Source organism: Scyliorhinus torazame, chromosome 1 (genome assembly GCF_047496885.1).
Source record: "Scyliorhinus torazame isolate Kashiwa2021f chromosome 1, sScyTor2.1, whole genome shotgun sequence".
Taxonomy (NCBI): Eukaryota; Metazoa; Chordata; class Chondrichthyes; order Carcharhiniformes; family Scyliorhinidae; genus Scyliorhinus; species Scyliorhinus torazame.
The window spans coordinates 279,713,198-279,730,969 of record NC_092707.1 but is presented as its reverse complement, the minus strand read 5'-3'; the positions used below and the strand labels follow the sequence as shown (position 1 = coordinate 279,730,969).

Sequence of the window (17,772 nt, the reverse complement as noted above, 5' to 3'; positions counted from 1 at the left end):
GACGCCGGCTGTGGCGTGGGGCAACTCTGCGGCCGTGCCCGGGATACAGGGCATCCCTCCTCTGCTCCACCGTGTCCAGGAGCGCCTCCACATCGCGTGACTCGAACCTCGGGGCTGAGCGACGGCCAGCCATCCAGTCGGGTGTTGCGGTCGGCTGTTCCGGTCGGGTGGGGGGGAGCTGCGCGGCCTTATGAGCCGTCACGCCGTGCAGCGCGTATGACGCTGCACGGCGTGAACCACTGCGCAAGCGCGGATCCCGTTACATCGCTGCTAGCCCATTTCGGGCCGGAGACTATCGGCCCATTTTTATGACGTGACGCAAGTGGGATTTGCGCCGTTTTTTGCGCCGATCGGCGGACTTTCCGCCGATAATGGAGAATTTCGCCCCTGATGTCCAAATTGTGCCCAAGTAAATAATTAAAGGAAAAGATATCGCTATGATTAATCGATGGAGATTACTGCCATGGTTATGCTGAAGTTAACGAATTTCCAAATCCACTCAAATAATAGCAAAATACTGCGGAGGCTGGCAATCACTTTGCACCTTCGCTCCATCCCCAAGCATGACACCAACCTTCTGGTTGCTTGCCATTTCAATTCAGCACCTTGTTCTCATTCTCACATGTCATTTGTCGGCCTGTTGCAATGTTCCAGTGAAGCCCAACGCAAGCTGGAAGAGCAACACTTCATCTTCCGATTAGGCACGTTTCAGCCTTCTGGCCTCAACATCGAGTTCAGCAACTTTAGACTGTGAACTTTCCCCTCCATCTTGACTCCCCACTTTACAAATTGGCCAGAAAAAACAGCAGACTGGAGGATTGGGAGCAGTTTAGAATTTGTAAAGGAGGTCAAAGGGATTGATTAAGAAGGGGGAAATTACGAGAGTAAGCTTGCAGGACACATAAAAACTGACTGTAAAAGCTTCTATAGGTATGTGAAAGGATTGGTGAAGATAAATGTAGGTCCCTTGCAGTCAGAAACAAGGGAATCTAAAATAGGTAACAAAGCAATGGCTGACCAACTAAACACATACTTTGGTTCTGTCTTCATAATGGAGGATACAAATGACAGACCAGAAATGGTGGGGAACACAGGGTTTAGTTAGAGGGAAGAACTGAAGGAAATCAGTATTAGTAGGGAAAAGCTGTTGGGGAAATTGATGGGATTGAAGGCCGATAAATCCCCAGGGCCTGATAATCTACATCCCAGAGTATTTAAGGAAGTAGCCCTTGAATAATGGATACATTGGTGCTCATCTTCCAAGATTCTATACACACTGGAACAGTTCCTACGGATTGGCGGGTATCTAATGTAACCCGACTATTTAAAAAAGGAGGTAGAGAGAACATAGGGAATTATAGACCAGTCAGCCTGATATCGGTGTTGGGGCCCATTATAAGAGATTTAGTAGTAGAGCATTTGGAAAACAGTGGCAGGATCGGACAGAGTAAGACTGGATTTACAAAAGGGAAATCATTCTTGACAAATTGACTGGAATTCTTCGAGGATGTAACCAGTGGAGTTGATGAAGGGGAGCCAGTGGATGTGGTTTATTTGGACTTTCAGAAGGTTTTCAACAAGGTCCCACATAAGAGATCAGCATGTAAGAGTAAAGCGCATGGAATTAGGGGTAGTGTATTGAGATAGATGGAAAACTGGGTGGCAGGCAGTGAACAAAGAGCAGGAACAATCGGGTCATTTTCCAAGTGGCAGGCAGTGATCAGTGGGGTACCTTAAGGATTAGTGCAATGACCCCAGCTATTCACAGTGTATATTAATGATTTAGATGAGGGAACTAACTCCAAATTTGCAGATGACACAAAGCTAGGTGGGATGGTGAGCTGTGAGGAGGATGCAGAGATGCTTCGGTGTGATTTGGACAATTTGAGTGAGTGGACAAATGCAAGGCAGATGCGGTATAATGTGGATAAATGTGAGGTTATCCACTTTGGTAACAAAAATAGGAAGGCAGATTATCTGAATGGCAATGAAATGAAATGAAAATCACTTATTGTCACAAGGTGGCTTCAAATGAAATTACTGTGAAAAGCCCCTAATCGCCACATTCCGGCGCCTGTTCGGGGAGGCTGGTACGGGAATTGAACCGTGCTGCTGGTCTGCCTTGGGCTGCTTTAAAAACCAGCTCTTTAGCCCTGTGCTAAACCAGCCCCAATATGATTGGGAAAGATGATTGTGCAATGAGGCCTGGGTGTCTTTGTACACCAGTCAGGGGCTTGTTTAGCACAGGGCTAAATAGCTGGCTTTGAAAGCAGACCAAGGCAGGCCAGCAGCACGGTTCAATTCCCGTACCAGCTTCGCCCAACAGGCGCCGGAATGTGGTGACTAGGGGTTCTTCACAGTAACTTCATTTGAAGCCTACTTGTGACAATAAGCGATTTTCATTTCATTTCAGTCACTGAAAGGAAGCATGCAGGTACAACAAGCGGTGAAGAAGGCAAATGGTATATCAGCCGTCATAGCGAGAGGACTAGAGTACAGGAGCAGGGATGCCTTGCTACGGTCATACAGATCCTTGATGAGACCACACCTGGAATATTATGTGCAGACTTGGTCTCTTTATCTGAGTGAGGATGTTCTTGGTATATAGGGAGTGCAGAGAAGGTTTACCAGACTGATTCCTGGGATGACGTGTGAGGAGAGATTGAGTTGGTTATTCACTGGAGTTAAGAAGAATGGGAGATCTCATAGAAACTGATAAAAGTCTAACAGGACTATGGTCACAGTCTGAGGATATGAGGTAAACTATTGAGGACTGAGATGAGGAGAAATTTCTCCACCCAATGAGTGGTGAAACTGTGGAATTTGCTACCACAGAAATCAGTTGAGGCCAAAACATTATGGGGTGGAATCTCCATATCCCGATGCCGCAAATGCGATTCCCGGTTGGAAGGAGAATGGAGCATCCCCTGAAAAAACGGTTTGGCGCCGATGCTCCAATCCCCTGCAGGAGCCTCAGCACACTACCCACTATGGGCTGGCGGTAGGATGCATATAACCGATTTGCTTCCATTTCAATATAATTAACGGGCAGTAAGCCCGATTCACTACCACCCCACCCCCTGATCTCCCCACATTATGCTCCAACTTCCACCGGGTGTTTTTTTTTGCAAGTTTGCCCAAACATGGTGGACCCAGAGGGTCATTGCATAACTGAGGTTTCCCCCAAAGTCCATCAGAAGGCCACCCCCTCCACAATGCAAATCCTACCTCCCCCTCCATGCTGACAAGTAGAGGCATCATTCCCCCACTACTGGAATAACATGTCATGACAGACCCCCCCCCTCCCCCAAACAGCATGGGCGCATGAGGACCTGACCCCCTCCCCTACAAATTCTCCCCCACCCCTCATCAGTCACCCCTGCTGAAGAGTGGTCCTGGCAGTAGTGAAAAATCACTGCATTTTCACTTACCACTCCCTAACACATGCTGTCTCAGACAAAAGTGTTTAAGAGCAGCTGTTATAAGTGTCAGAGACTTCCTCTGAAGCCAAGTACACTTGAAAGGGCTTCAAATTCCCTGACATCCTTTGAAATCCAAATCATCCATTCAATTTCACACAGCAATACAGTTCACTGGCCAGTGACTGACAGTTTATTGGTCCAGACACAAGTGCTTGGTGGACTATCTATCTTTTCCTTCATGCTTGAATGCATATCCATTACTCTGCTTTGATGCTAAGCACAATGTTTATAAACATTCATGCTTTGATTGACAGCTTCTCACTACATCAAAGGCAGTTAAGTGCTTCCTGCTGTGAATAAGAAGAAGTTAAACCACTTAGCATGGGGGTCATTGATGGTGGGTCTGGTGGGGTCATCCTCATTACTATTTGCTGCATAAAAAAATGTTCTTCTTCACATTCCATTGTGTACAAGAACTTTTCTTTGCTTTGTCAGTGGAGATTAGATGCTGTTGTTTTCTCTGCTGGACTGAGAAGCTAGAATATACAACACATAAAAAGGCTACACGGCCCAGCCACCGCGAATGGTGGTAGACAATTTAACAACTCACTGGAGTTGTCCCCACCCTCAATGATGGAGGAGCCCAGCACATCACTGCAAAAGACGAAGTTGAAAAATTTGCAACAATCTTCAGCCAAAAGTACTGAGTGGATGATCCATCTCAGCCTTCTCCTGCTCACTGATGCTCAGTTTCCACCATTGCCAACCAGCTCCTGACCTCATTGCAGCCTTGGCCCAAACATGGAAGAAAGAGCTGAACTCAAGAGGTGAGAGTGGCTCACCCTTGACCACAAGGAGCCCCAGCAAAGCTGCAATGAGTATCAAGCAGATAACTCACCACTGGTTAGAGTCATACCGGGCACAAAGGTTGTGGTGGTTAAAGGTTAATCATCTCAGCCCAGGATATCACTGCAGGAGTTCCTCAGGGTAGTGTCCTAGGCCCAACCAGCTGCTTCATCAATGAACTTCCCTCCATCATAAGGTCAGGAGTGGGGATGTTAATCGATGATTGTACAATGTTCAGCACCATTTACAACTGCACAGATACTGAAGCAGCCTGTGTCCAAATGCAGCAAGGCCGAAAAAATATTCAGGCTTGGGCGCACCACACAAGTGCCAGGCATTGACCATTTCCAACAAGAGAGAATCTAACCATCTCCATTTAACATTCAATAGCATTACCATTGCTGAATCCTCCATTGTCAACATCTTGGGGGTTACCATTGGTCAGACTTAACTGAATCAGCCATATAAATACTGTGACTTCAAGAGCAGGGCAGAGTCTAGGGATTCTGCAGAAAGTAACTCACCTGCTATCTCCCCAATGCCTGTCCACCATCTACAAGGCATAAGTGAGGAGTGTGATGGCATACTCCCCACTTGCTTGGATGAGTACAGTTCCAACAACATTCAAAATGTTGGGCACATCCAGGATAAAGCAGCCCACTTGATGTGCACTCTATCCACCAACTTTAACATTCACTCACTCCATCACTGACCCACAGTGGACAGCAATGTGTACCATCTACAAATGCACTGCAGCAACTCACCAAGGCTCCCTCGCCAACACCTTCCAAACCCGTGACCTCTACCACCGAGAAGGACAAGGCAGAAGGTGCATGGAAACACCACCGCCTTCAGGTTCCTCTCCAACTGACACACCATCCTGATTTGGAACTGTTTGTCGTTTCATCGCTGCCACTGGGTCGAAATCCTTGAATTCTCTCCCTAACAGCACTCTGGGTGTACCTACACCACATCATAGAATTTACAGTGCAGAAGGAGGCCATTCGGCCCATCGAATCTGCACTGGCTCTTGGAAAGAGCACCCTACCCAAGGTTAACAGCTCCACCCTATCCCCATAACCCAGTAACCCCACCCAACACTAAGGGCAATTTTGGACACTAAGGGCAATTTATCATGGCCAATCCACCTAACCTGCACATCTTTGGACTGTGGGAGGAAACTGGAGCACCCGGAGGAAACCCACGCACACACGGGGAGGATGTGCAGACTCCGCACAGTCACCCAAGCCGGAATCGAACCTGGGACCCTGGAGCTGTGAAGCAATTGTGCTATCCACAATGCTTCCGTGCTACCCACATGGACGACAGTAGTTCAAGAAGGCAGCGCACCACCTCCTTCTCAAGGGCAATTAGGGATGGGCAAAAAATACTGGCCTCACCAGCCATGCCCACATTCCATGAACAAATATAAAAAGAGTCTGTGCTGGTTCTTATACATTAGTCTCCACCCATTCAATCAACCTCATCTCAGCAATCAGCATATCTTTCTCTTCCCTATTCTCTCATGCACGCCTTTAGTTTCTCTTGAAAGCATTTCATTAATTTGCCTCAACCAGTTTTTGTGGTAGAGTTCCCCATTCAAACCATTCTCTGCATGATGAAATGTCATCTTATTTCCCTAAACGATTTAAAGTGACCTTGTATTTATGGCGTGTAGTTTTAGATTCTCCCAGAATTAGGAATAATTCTCTCCACAGCTACCTGTCCCTCCTGGCTATAATATGCAATTATAGTTCATAAAAACAGGTCTAGAATATAAAGAAATGATTATGCTGCCCTACCACATGGTCAGATCACATTTGAAATACAGCATTGTGTTCAGTTTGGGCTCCCCAATTTGGGAAGAATGTACTGATATTAAAGGAGGCCCGCAACCATTCACCAAGGCGATACTCAGAATGAAGGGACAGAGCTATATGAAAAGAGTGCGTATGCTTGCTTTATATCCGCTAGAAGTGGGAGCAATAAGGGCGAACTTGATCGAGACGTTTGATGGGCTAAATGGACCACACTGGTTCCTAACTGTCCTGGCTTCTGCAGCTAAAGAGAGTAGAATTTCCCTAGTTAGGCTGTTGATATTTGGTAGAGATTGGTGAACTATACTAAAGACAAGAAATAAATTCTGGCCAAGGTACTTGATGCAATTTCTTTAAAAAAAAATTTGAGAGTACTCAATTTTTTTTAACCAATTAAGGGGCAATTTAGCATGGCTAATCCACCTTACCCTGCACATCTTTGGGGTGTGGGGGTGAGACCCACGCAGACACGGGGAGAATGTGCAAACTCCACACGGACAGTGACCCAGTGCCGTGAGGCAGCAGTGCTAACCACTGCGCCACCATCCTGCCCCTTTGGTACAATTTCAATGTACAAATCGAATGGTCTGGAGATAGCCTATAATCTCAATGAGACCGAGTTAGTGGAGATTGTCCAGATCACTTGGGCAGTTCCATGTAATGAGTAGATGGATTGACTCAAGCTGCACTAAACACAGTGCGTCACCCCCCATGTAATTGGACACTGTACATCCGCACAACATGGATGAACGATTGTACATAATCCATGTTTGGGATATGTGAAAAGCATGCAGACAGGGAGGCAGCTAAAACTCATTTGACTTGACATCAGATACAGAGGACAAAGACTGGATCTTTCCAAAGAGCGGAAGAAACATGAATAATGTAAAACTATAATTATCACTTGATACACGCTAAATCAGTGTCACAATTAACTTCTGCAGAGAGCAGGAGAATCCCAGGTTTCCTGACCTGGTTTTCTAATAGATTGTGGCTCTTTCAGGCCCTTTGATGTTACATTATTTTTAGATTTAGGAAGATGAAGAGAAGGCAGTCCTTTATGTGAAATCTTTAACAGATTTGTACAAGGATAATTTAGACTCCTTGCAATGTAAGACTTACGATAGATTTCAGCCCTTGGGCCTCCAACAGCTTCAGGGAAGTCTCATAGCAGTTTCTCAGCTGACGTTTAAGACGCTCATCACAGTTCCCTCTTGCTACAGGTCCCACGGTGTGGATGACATCTAAAAACAAAAAAAGGAAAGAAAATTTTCGGTTAGAATCATGGAATGCTTCAGCAGAGCAGGAGGCCCCGCGTGTCAATGCTAGTTTCAGCCATTACCCAATTCGTCTTGAACCTAAAGCTTATTTAACAAATAAAACACAAAATAATAAAGCATTTTTCTTTCAATAAATCATTACGTTGGCACTTTAAACTCTTTTATTCTTTCACAGGTGTGGGTTTTTCTGGCTAGGCTAGTATTTGTTCCCATCACTAATTGCCCTTGAGAAGATGGTGGTGAGCTGCCTTCTTGAATCGCTGCAGTCCGTGTCGTGTAGGTACACCCACTATGTTGTTAGGGAGGGAGCTCCAGGAATTTGACACAGCGACAGTGAAGGAATGGTGAGGCAGTTCCAGGTCAGGGCTGTTTGTGGTTTGGAAGGGAACTTGCAGGTGATGGTGTTCCCATGCACTTTCTGCCCCCGTCCTTCAAGGTGGTGAAGGTTGTGGATTTGGAATGTGCTACCAAAGGAGCCTTGGTAGTTTGCTGCAGTGAATCTTGTAGATGGTACACACCGCTGCCAATGTGTATCAGTGGCGGAGGGAGTGAATGTTTAAAATGGTTGATGGGATTGTGATCAAGCGGGCGGCTTCGTCCCGGATGGTACCAAACTTCTTGAGTGTTGCTGGAGCTGCACTCATCCAGGCAAGTGGAGAGTATTCCACCACACTCCTGACTTGTGCCTTATAGATGGTGGACAGGCTTTGGAAGTCAGGAGGGGACTTGATCATCATTTATATGGCTGGTCCAGTTCAGTTTCTGGTCAATGGAACTCTCAGGATGTTAATAGTGGGGGATTCAGTGACGGTAATACCATTGAATGTGATGGGGAGATGGTTAGATTCTATCTTGTTGGAGATGGTCATTGTCTGGCACTTGGAGGTTAGCGACTATCAGTCGACATACAAAGCATTCGTACTGTGCTCGGCCAAAGTTCGACTTGCATTTGCAAAGAATGGATACGTTCAAAAAAAATATTCACACAGAGCGAGGAATCTGCGGGTGCATCCTACACAAAGGTCAATTCAGTTCCTCAGGTGAGCTACCACAGTTCCCATGTGCAAAGCCTCCTAACAATCAGCACAGAAACCGAGACATTGAAGATGGCCACTCCTGCTGGCAACAAGCAGAATATGGCCCAGCACTGACCAAAAAAGCACAGTATGACCACACATCTTGAGGAAGATCCATACCCGATCAGCTAGAATTTAAGAATTGTATCAATGCATTTTAGCCGCAATATATTTTCTGTATTTTGCCCTTATGGGTATAGAATAGGTTTCCTCAATCCTAGAAACTGGTCTAAAAGTTGGCTAAACTGACTTGAATTGGATCTCTAACTTCTGTCAGCTTTCAAAATGGTGACTGAACTGACACATTAGTCCTGTTTCTCTCTCCACACATGCCACTGAGTAGTTGCCTGCATTTTCTGTTTTGATTTCATTTGAGCGAGTTTGTGTTAAAAGAGTAAAAACGGCTCTCGAAAACATTTCCTGTTTTTATATAAATATAAAGATTCATGGTTGGTTACAGATCAGAAAGGTTGGGCATCAATCTATAACGATAATATGTTGGTGAGTTGTGCCTAGCGCATGTGGAGGCACGTGGGGCATGCTGAGGACCAGAGGATGTGGCACAGACACAAAGATGTGGCAGGTGGTGGGGGAAAAGTGGGTTGGTGGAGAACAAACATAGGGAAGGTAAAGGGAGCCCAATGTTGCCCTGGTTCGAGAGATTGTTTTTGTGAGGGATGGGATGGGATGAATGGCAGGTTAGCAAGAGTGGAATGGAGATGACCTGGGAGAGATGGAAGGATTGGGATTGGGATGCCTTGAGAAATCCTGTATTTAAATAAGTACTGCTGCGATAAATAAACTAATCTAAATGCAAATGCTTTGGGTGTCTCTACTAGTTTCAATTAAGGGTCCATGAGAAAATATGCATTTCAACATTCCTAATCATATTTCACAGAGCTTCTGAACAAAATTGACTACTTACTGAAAGCTGAACACATTTTTGTTTGCTGAAAATGCTACCGTGTCATTATATTTTCCTGCGCTTTTCAGCTCAAATACAATTTGTCATCTAACTTGCTGGCAGCAAGTGGGCTGACAGCAACACAGTGAGAACGACAGGGCATCTGAAATCTCAGGAAATGCCGGGATTAACCGGGTCTCTTCTTACCATGCGGGATTTAGGAATGAGAAAAAAAAGAACAATGGCTTGCGAAGGAGGGCGAATTCGAGGGCCAAATCAGGTACAGAAAGAGAAGAGAGGGAAAGAAAAATTCAACCGAGAGAGAAAAAAGAAAGGAAAGTGACAGGAAAAAAAAGAAAATGGAAGTTCAATATTTTAAAAATCGCTAACAATGTGCAGGAATGGCATTGAAGATTTAAAAAAATTGTTCCCATTCTGGATCAGAAATACATCACATGAACAATGATCACGTCAGGGCAGCACGGTGGCGCAGTGGTTAGCACTGCGGCTTCACGGCGCCGAGGTCCCAGGTTCGTTCCCGGCTCTGGGTCACTGTCCGTGTGGAGTTTGCACATTCTCCCCGTGTTTGCGTGGGTTTCACCCCCACAATCCAAAAAAGATGTGCAGGATAGGTGGATTGGCCACGCTAAATTGCCCCTTAATTGGAAACAAAGGAATTGGGTATAGAATTTACAGTGCAGAAGGAGGCCATTCGACCCATCGAGTCTGCAACGGCTCTTGGAAAGAGCACCCTACCCAAGGTCAACACCTCCACCATATCCCATAACCCAGTAGCCCCACCCAACACTAAGGGCAATTTTGGACACTAAGGGCAATTTATCATGGCCAATCCACCAAACCTGCACATCTTTGGACTGTGGGAGGAAACCGGATCACCCGGAGGAAACCCACGCACACACGGGGAGGATGTGCAGACTCCGCACAGACAGTGACCCAAGCCGGAATTGAACCTGGGACCCTGGAGCTGTGAAGCAATTGTGCAATGCTACCGTGCTGCTAAATAAAGTGATTTAAAAAAAAGCAATGATCACGTCATTAAAGAGGGAATTTATATTCTTAATTGAAGGAGTTAGCTCTCTGCAGCAAACGCAATGGGCAATAAATGAACTAATCCACCAAGCTCTTAAAAATAACGGTCAGACTTCCGGTTGCGGCTATGCCTAGGTAGGTCGCACGTTCGGCAGCTCCCGCCGGGAACGGACTTTTGGGCTCTTCAGAGGGGCCCCAACGGCAATTGTTCGACGGCTTCCAGTGTGGGAAGGTGACAGCAAGGTCCCCCCGACAGTATATGGATTGGACCAGGAGTGGAGCGGTTAAAAAAGTGATCTTGGGGCAGCGAAAAGTGCGAGGGAGGAAAAGCAAGATGGCGGGTGGAGACCAAGCAGCGTGGGCGCAGTGGTCGCAGGAGCAGCAGGAGTTTCTTTTTTTTTAATAAATATTTTATTGAAAATTTTTGGTCAACCAACACAGTACATTGTGCATCCTTCACACAATATTATAACAACACAAATAACAATGACCTAGTTTATAAACAAAAAATGAATAAATAATAAATAACAAAAATGAAAACTAACCCTAATTGGCAACTGCCTTATCACAAGTAACACTCTCCAAAAATATAATTTAACAGTCCAGTATATAATTATCTGTCGCAACGACCTATACATTTTATACAGTATATATTAACAACCCTGAGAGTCCTTCTGGTTCCTCCTCCCACCCCTCCCCCCCCACCCCCCCCACCCCACCCCCGATCCTGGGCTGCTGCTGCTGCTGCCACCTTTTTCCATTCCATCTATCTTTCTGCGATGTATTCGACGAACAGTTGCCACCGCCTGGTGAACCCTTGAGCCGACCCCCTTAGAACGAACTTAATCCGCTCTAACTTTATAAACCCTGCCATGTCATTTATCCAGGTCTCCACCCCCGGGGGCTTGGCTTCTTTCCACATTAACAATATCCTGCGCCGGGCTACTAGGGACGCAAAGGCCAAAACATCGGCCTCTCTTGCCTCCTGCACTCCCGGCTCTTGTGCAACCCCAAATATAGCCAACCCCCAGCTTGGTTCGACCCGGACCCCCACTACTTTTGAAAGCACCTTTGTCACCCCCATCCAAAACCCCTGTAGTGCCGGGCATGACCAAAACATATGGGTATGATTTGCTGGGCTTCTCGAGCACCTCGCACACCTATCCTCCACCCCAAAAAATTTACTGAGCCGTGCTCCAGTCATATGCGCCCTGTGTAATACCTTAAACTGAATCAGGCTTAGCCTGGCACACGAGGACGACGAGTTTACCCTGCTTAGGGCATCTGCCCACAGCCCCTCCTCGATCTCCTCCCCCAGCTCTTCTTCCCATTTCCCTTTTAGTTCATCTACCATAGTCTCCCCTTCGTCCCTCATTTCCCTATATATATCTGACACCTTACCATCCCCCACCCATGTCTTTGAGATCACTCTGTCCTGCACCTCTTGTGTCGGGAGCTGCGGGAATTCCCTCACCTGCTGCCTCGCAAAAGCCCTCAGTTGCATATACCTGAATGCATTCCCTTGGGGCAACCCATATTTCTCGGTCAGCGCTCCCAGACTCGCGAACTTCCCATCCACAAACAGATCTTTCAGTTGCGTTATTCCTGCTCTTTGCCACATTCCATATCCCCCATCCATTCCCCCCGGGGCAAACCTATGGTTGTTTCGTATCGGGGACCCCCCCCAAGGCTCCAGTCTTTCCCCTATGCCGTCTCCACTGTCCCCAAATCTTCAGTGTAGCCACCACCACCGGGCTTGTGGTGTAGTTCCTCGGTGAGAACGGCAATGGGGCTGTCACCATAGCCTGTAGGCTAGTCCCCCTACAGGACGCCCTCTCTAATCTCTTCCACGCCGCTCCCTCCTCCTCTCCCATCCACTTACTCACCATTGAAATATTAGCGGCCCAATAATACTCACTTAGGCTCGGTAGTGCCAGCCCCCCCCTATCCCTGCTACGCTGTAAGAATCCCTTCCTCACTCTCGGGGTCTTCCCGGCCCACACAAAACCCATGATGCTCTTTTCAATCCTTTTTAAAAAAGCCTTCGTGATCACCACCGGGAGGCACTGAAACACAAAGAGGAATCTCGGGAGGACCACCATCTTAACCACCTGCACCCTCCCTGCCAGTGACAGGGATACCATATCCCATCTCTTGAAATCCTCCTCCATTTGTTCCACCAACCGCGTTAAATTTAACCTATGCAATTTGCCCCAATTCTTGGCTATCTGGATCCCCAGGTAACGAAAGTCCCTTGTTACCTTCCTCAACGGTAGGTCCTCTATTTCTCTACTCTGCTCCCCTGGATGCACCACAAACAACTCACTTTTCCCCATGTTCAATTTATACCCTGAAAAATCCCCAAACTCCCCAAGTATCCGCATTATTTCTGGCATCCCCTCCGCCGGGTCTGCCACGTATAGTAGCAAATCGTCCGCATACAAAGATACCCGGTGCTCTTCTCCTCCTCTAAGTACTCCCCTCCACTTCTTGGAACCCCTCAACGCTATCGCCAGGGGCTCAATCGCCAGTGCAAACAATAATGGGGACAGAGGGCATCCCTGCCTTGTCCCTCTATGGAGCCGAAAATATGCAGATCCCCGTCCATTCGTGACCACAGCAGCAGGAGTTTCTTAAACGCTGCTTCGAGGAGCTGAGGACAGAAATGCTGGCGCCAATGAAGGCGGCGATTGAGAAGCTTGTGGACACCCAGAAGGCCCAAGGGGCACGTGGCTGGCCTAGAAAAAAGGAGATGGCTAGTCGGCTGGGGGGGGGGGGGGAATATGGTGGGGCCTGAACGGGCCGGTCAAGAGGGCCCGGGTGTTCGCGCACTTAAAGGGACTGAACCAGAGGTGGTTATGCTCCAGGAGACACATCTGAAGGTGGCAGATCAGGTTAGGCTGAGAAAGGGATGGGTAGGGCAGGTCTTTCATTCAGGGCTGGATGCGAAGAACAGAGGGGTTGCAATACTGGTGGGGAAGCGGGTGTCGTTAGAGGCACTGAATATTGTAGTGGATAATGGAGGTCGATATGTGATGGTGAGTGGTAGGTTTCAGGGGGTGCGGGTGGTACTGGTTAACGTATATCCCCCGAATTGGGATGATGCCGGATTTATGAAGCGCATGCTCGGTCGGATTCCGGATCTGGAGGTACGAAGCTTGATAATGGGGGGGACACTTCAACACGGTGCTGGACCCAGCACTGGACAGTTCTAGGTCCAGGACGGGTAAGAGGCCGGCTGCGGCCAAGGTGCTTAGGGGGTTTGTGGACCAGATGGGGGGAGTGGATCCATGGAGGTTTGCCAGGCCACAGGCCAGGGAATTTTCCTTCTTTTCCCACGTCCATAGAGGCTACTCCCGGATAGACTTTTTCATTTTGAGTAGGGCGCTATTCCCGAAAGTGGAGGGAACGGAATATTTGGCCATAGCCATCTCGGACCACGCCCCACATTGGGTGGAGCTGGAGTTGGGGGAGGAGAGGGACCAGCGCCCGCTGTGGCGCCTCGAAGTGGGACTGTTGGCGGATGAGGGGGTGTGCGGGCGGGTGCGGGGGTGTATTGAAAGATACTTGGAGGCCAACGACAACGGGGAGGTGCAGGTGGGGGTAGTTTGGGAGGCGTTGAAGGCGGTGGTGAGGGGAGAGCTAATCTCCATTCGGGCCCACAGGGAGAAGAGGGAGGGGAGGGAGAGGGAGAGGTTGATGGGGGAGATTTTAAGGGTGGACAGGAGGTATGCTACTGAGGAGGAGCTACTTAGGGAGCGACGGAATCTCCAGACTGAGTTCGACCTGTTGACCACGGGTTAAGCAGAGGCACAGTGGGGGAAAGCGCAGGGGGCGGCGTATGAGTATGGGGAGAAGGCGAGTCGGATGCTGGCACATAAGCTTCATAAGAGGGAGGCAGCGAGGGAGATTGGTGGAGTCAAGGATAGAGGGGGGGAATACGGTGCGGAGTGCGGTGAGAATAAACAAGGTATTTAGGGACTTCTATGGGGATCTGTACAGGTCTGAGCCCCCAACAGGGGAGGAGGGGATGCGACGATTCCTGGATCAGCTGAGGTTGCTGAGGGTGGAGGAGGAGGAGGTGGCTGGTTTGGGGGCGCCGATTGGGCTGGAAGAGCTGGTTAAAGGATTGGGGAGCATGCAGGCGGGGAAGGCCCCGGGGCCGGATGGGTTCCCGGTTGAATTTTACAGGAAATACGTGGACCTGCTGGGCCCATTGCTAGTGAGGACTTTTAATAAGGCAAGGGAGGGGGGGGACCTTGCGACAATGTCCAGGGCGCTGATTTCTTTGATCTTGAAGCGGGACAAGGATCCATTGCAATGTGGGTCGTATAGACCAATCTCGCTCCTCAATGTTGACGCTAAGTTGCTGGCGAAGATGCTGGCTACGAGAATTAAGGACTGTGTCCCGGGGGTGATTCATGAGGACCAGATGGGATTTGTGAAGGTTAGGCAGTTAAATACAAATGTGCGGAGGCTCCTCAATGTGATTATGATGCCCTCGGTGGAGGGGGAAGCAGAGGTAGTGGCAGCTATGGGCGTGGAGAAGGCCTTTGATCGGGTGGAGTGGGAGTATCTTTGGCAAGTGTTGCGGAGGTTTGGGTTCGGGGAGGGGTTCATCTGTTGGGTCAGGCTGCTGTATAAAGCCCCGATGGCGATTGTGGCTACGAACCGGCGGAGGTCGGAGTACTTTCGGCTGTACCGAGGGACGAGGCAGGGGTGCCACCTATCCCCTTTGTTGTTTGCACTGGCAATTGAGCCGCTGGCCATGGCACTGAGGGAATCTAGGAAATGGAGGGGATTGGTCTGGTGGGGGGGGGGGGGGGAAAGAAACACCGGGTGTCATTATACGCCGATGACCTGTTGTTGTATGTTGCGGATCCAGTGGAGGGGATGGCGGAGGTCATGCGGATCCTTAGGGAGTTTGGGGACTTTTCGGGGTATAAACTCAACATAGGGAAGAGTGAGCTCTTTGTGGTGCACTCAGGGGACCAAGGAAGGGGGTAGACGAGCTACCGCTGAAGAGGGCGGAAAGGAGCTTTCGGTACCTAGGGATCCAAGTAGCTAGGAGCTGGGGGGCCCTGCACAAGCTCAATTTGACACGGTTGGTGGAGCAGATGGAGGAGGATTTTAAAAGAAGTGATATGCTGCCACTCTCACTAGCGGGTAGGGTGCAGTCGGTCAAAATGACGGTCCTCCCGAGGTTCCTCTTTGTGTTCCAGTGCCTTCCCATTATGATCCCCAAGGCCTTTTTCAAACGGGTAAGCAGGAGCATCGTGGGATTTGTGTGTGCGAATAAGACCCACAAGGTGAAGAGAGCGTAGCAGGGACAGGGGGGTGCTGGCGCTACCAAATTTGTGTGGCTATTATTGGGCTGCCAATGTGGCGATGATCCGTAAGTGGGTAATGGAGGGAGAGGGGGCGGCGTGGAAGAGGCTAGAGATGGCGTCCTGTGTGGGCACGAGCCTGAGGGCGCTGGTGACGGCACCGCTGCTGCTCTCGCCGACAAGGTACACCACGAGTCCGGTGGTGGCGGTGACGCTGAAGATCTGGGGGCAGTGGAGGCGACACAGGGGCGAGGTGGGAGCCTCGATTCGGTCACCGATTCGGGAGAATCATCGGTTCGTCCCGGGAAGGATGGATGGGGGGTTTCGGAGCTGGCATCGGGCAGGGATTAGAAGAATGGGGGACCTGTTCATCGATGAGACGTTTGCGAGCCTAAGGGCACTAGAGGAGAAGTTTGGGCTACCCCCGGGAAACACTTTCAGGTACATGCAAGTGAGGGCGTTTGTGAGGCGGCAGGTGAGGGAATTCTCGCTGCTTCCGGCACGTGGGATTAAGGACAGGGTGATTTCGGGTGTATGGGTTGGAGAAGGCAAGGTTTCGGCGATTTACCAGGAGCTGAAGAGGAGGAGGCCTCGGTGGAGGAGTTAAAGGGCAAATGGGAGGAGGAGCTTGGGGAGGAGATAGATGAGGGTCTGTGGGCTGATGCCCTGAGTAGGGTTAATTCTTCCTCCTCTTGCGCCAGGCTCAACCTAATACAGTTCAAAGTTACTCACAGAGCGCATATGACATGGGCGAGGTTGAGTAGGTTCTTTGGGGTGGAGGACAGATGTGGGAGGTGCTCGGGGAGCCCGGCAAATCAAGTCCATATGTTCTGGTCGTGCCCGGCGCTGGATGGGTTTTGGAGGGGTTTTGCGAGGACTATGTCCAAGGTGGTGAAAGCCCGGGTCAAGCAGAGCTGGGGATTGGCATTTATTTGGGGTATCGGACGAGCCGGGAGGGCAGGAGGCGAAAGAGGCCGGTATTCTGGCCTTTGCGTCCCTGGTAACCCGGAGGAGGATTTTGCCACTATGGTAAGTAGCGAAGCCCCCTAGTGTGGAAGCTTGGATCAATGACATGGCAGGGTTCATTAAGCTGGGGAGGATAAAGTTTGCCTTGCGAGGGTCTGCGCAGGGGTTCTCCAAGCGGTGGCAACCGTTCCTGGACTATCTCGCGGAGCGTTATGAGGAGGTCAGCAGCAGCAGCAGCCCAGGGGCGGGGGAGGGGGGGGGGGGTTCTTTTGGGGTGGCATTTGAGTGAAGGTGGTTTTTTTTCCCTATTTTGTACTTTTAAATGTTATATGGGGGGTTATTGTATATGGGGTAAATCCAATGTATAATTTCTGATTGTTGTGTTTTTGCTTCTTTTTTCTTGTTGGGAGGGGGGTTTTGTTGAAAATTTCTTGGAAAATTTGAATAAATAAATTTGTAAAAATAAATAAATAACGGTGAGCCTAAGGGACAGATATCATTTGTACAAAATGGTGGAGAGGTGTAAATCGACCAGCAAAATCTGGAAACTCGCGGCATTTCTCTTAATCCCATGAATTTGTCCGCCAATTTATACACTAATCACATTAACACACCAATATTGTAATGAAGTGCTCCGAAAGGTTGATCATGAAGCGCATCACCTCCATACTCCCAGAATGCCTTGATCCACTGCAATTCGCATACCGCTGCAACCAGTCCACAACAGACACCATTTCCCTGGCCCTACACTCATCCTAGAGCATCTCGAAAACAAGGACTCCTACATTAGACTCCTATTTATATACTACATCTCCGCCTTCAACACCATAATCCCAGCCAAACTCATATCAAACCTCCAAAACCTAGGACTTGGCTCCCCACTCTGCAACTGGATCCTCGATTTTCTGACCAACAGACCACAATCAGTAAGAATGAACAACAACACCTCCTCCACAATAGTCCTCAACACCGGCGCCCCGCAAGGCTGCGTACTTAGCCCCCTACTCTACTCCCTGTGCACACACTACTGCATGGCAAAACTTGGTTCCAACTCCATCTACAAGTTTGCTGACGATACGACCAT

The 17,772-nt window shown here is 48.9% G+C and overlaps 1 protein-coding gene across 2 annotated transcripts in view; it reads right to left on the bottom strand.

Moving 5' to 3' along the window:
* The window catches only part of macrod2 (mono-ADP ribosylhydrolase 2), a 1,493,168-nt gene that overhangs the window by 580,339 nt on the left and 895,057 nt on the right, over positions 1-17,772 (bottom strand). For both annotated transcript variants that reach the window (XM_072506634.1, XM_072506640.1), the window contains exon 7: positions 7,208-7,329. In XM_072506634.1, coding sequence (XP_072362735.1) covers positions 7,208-7,329 — 122 coding nt within the window. The remainder of the gene's footprint in view (positions 1-7,207; positions 7,330-17,772) is intronic.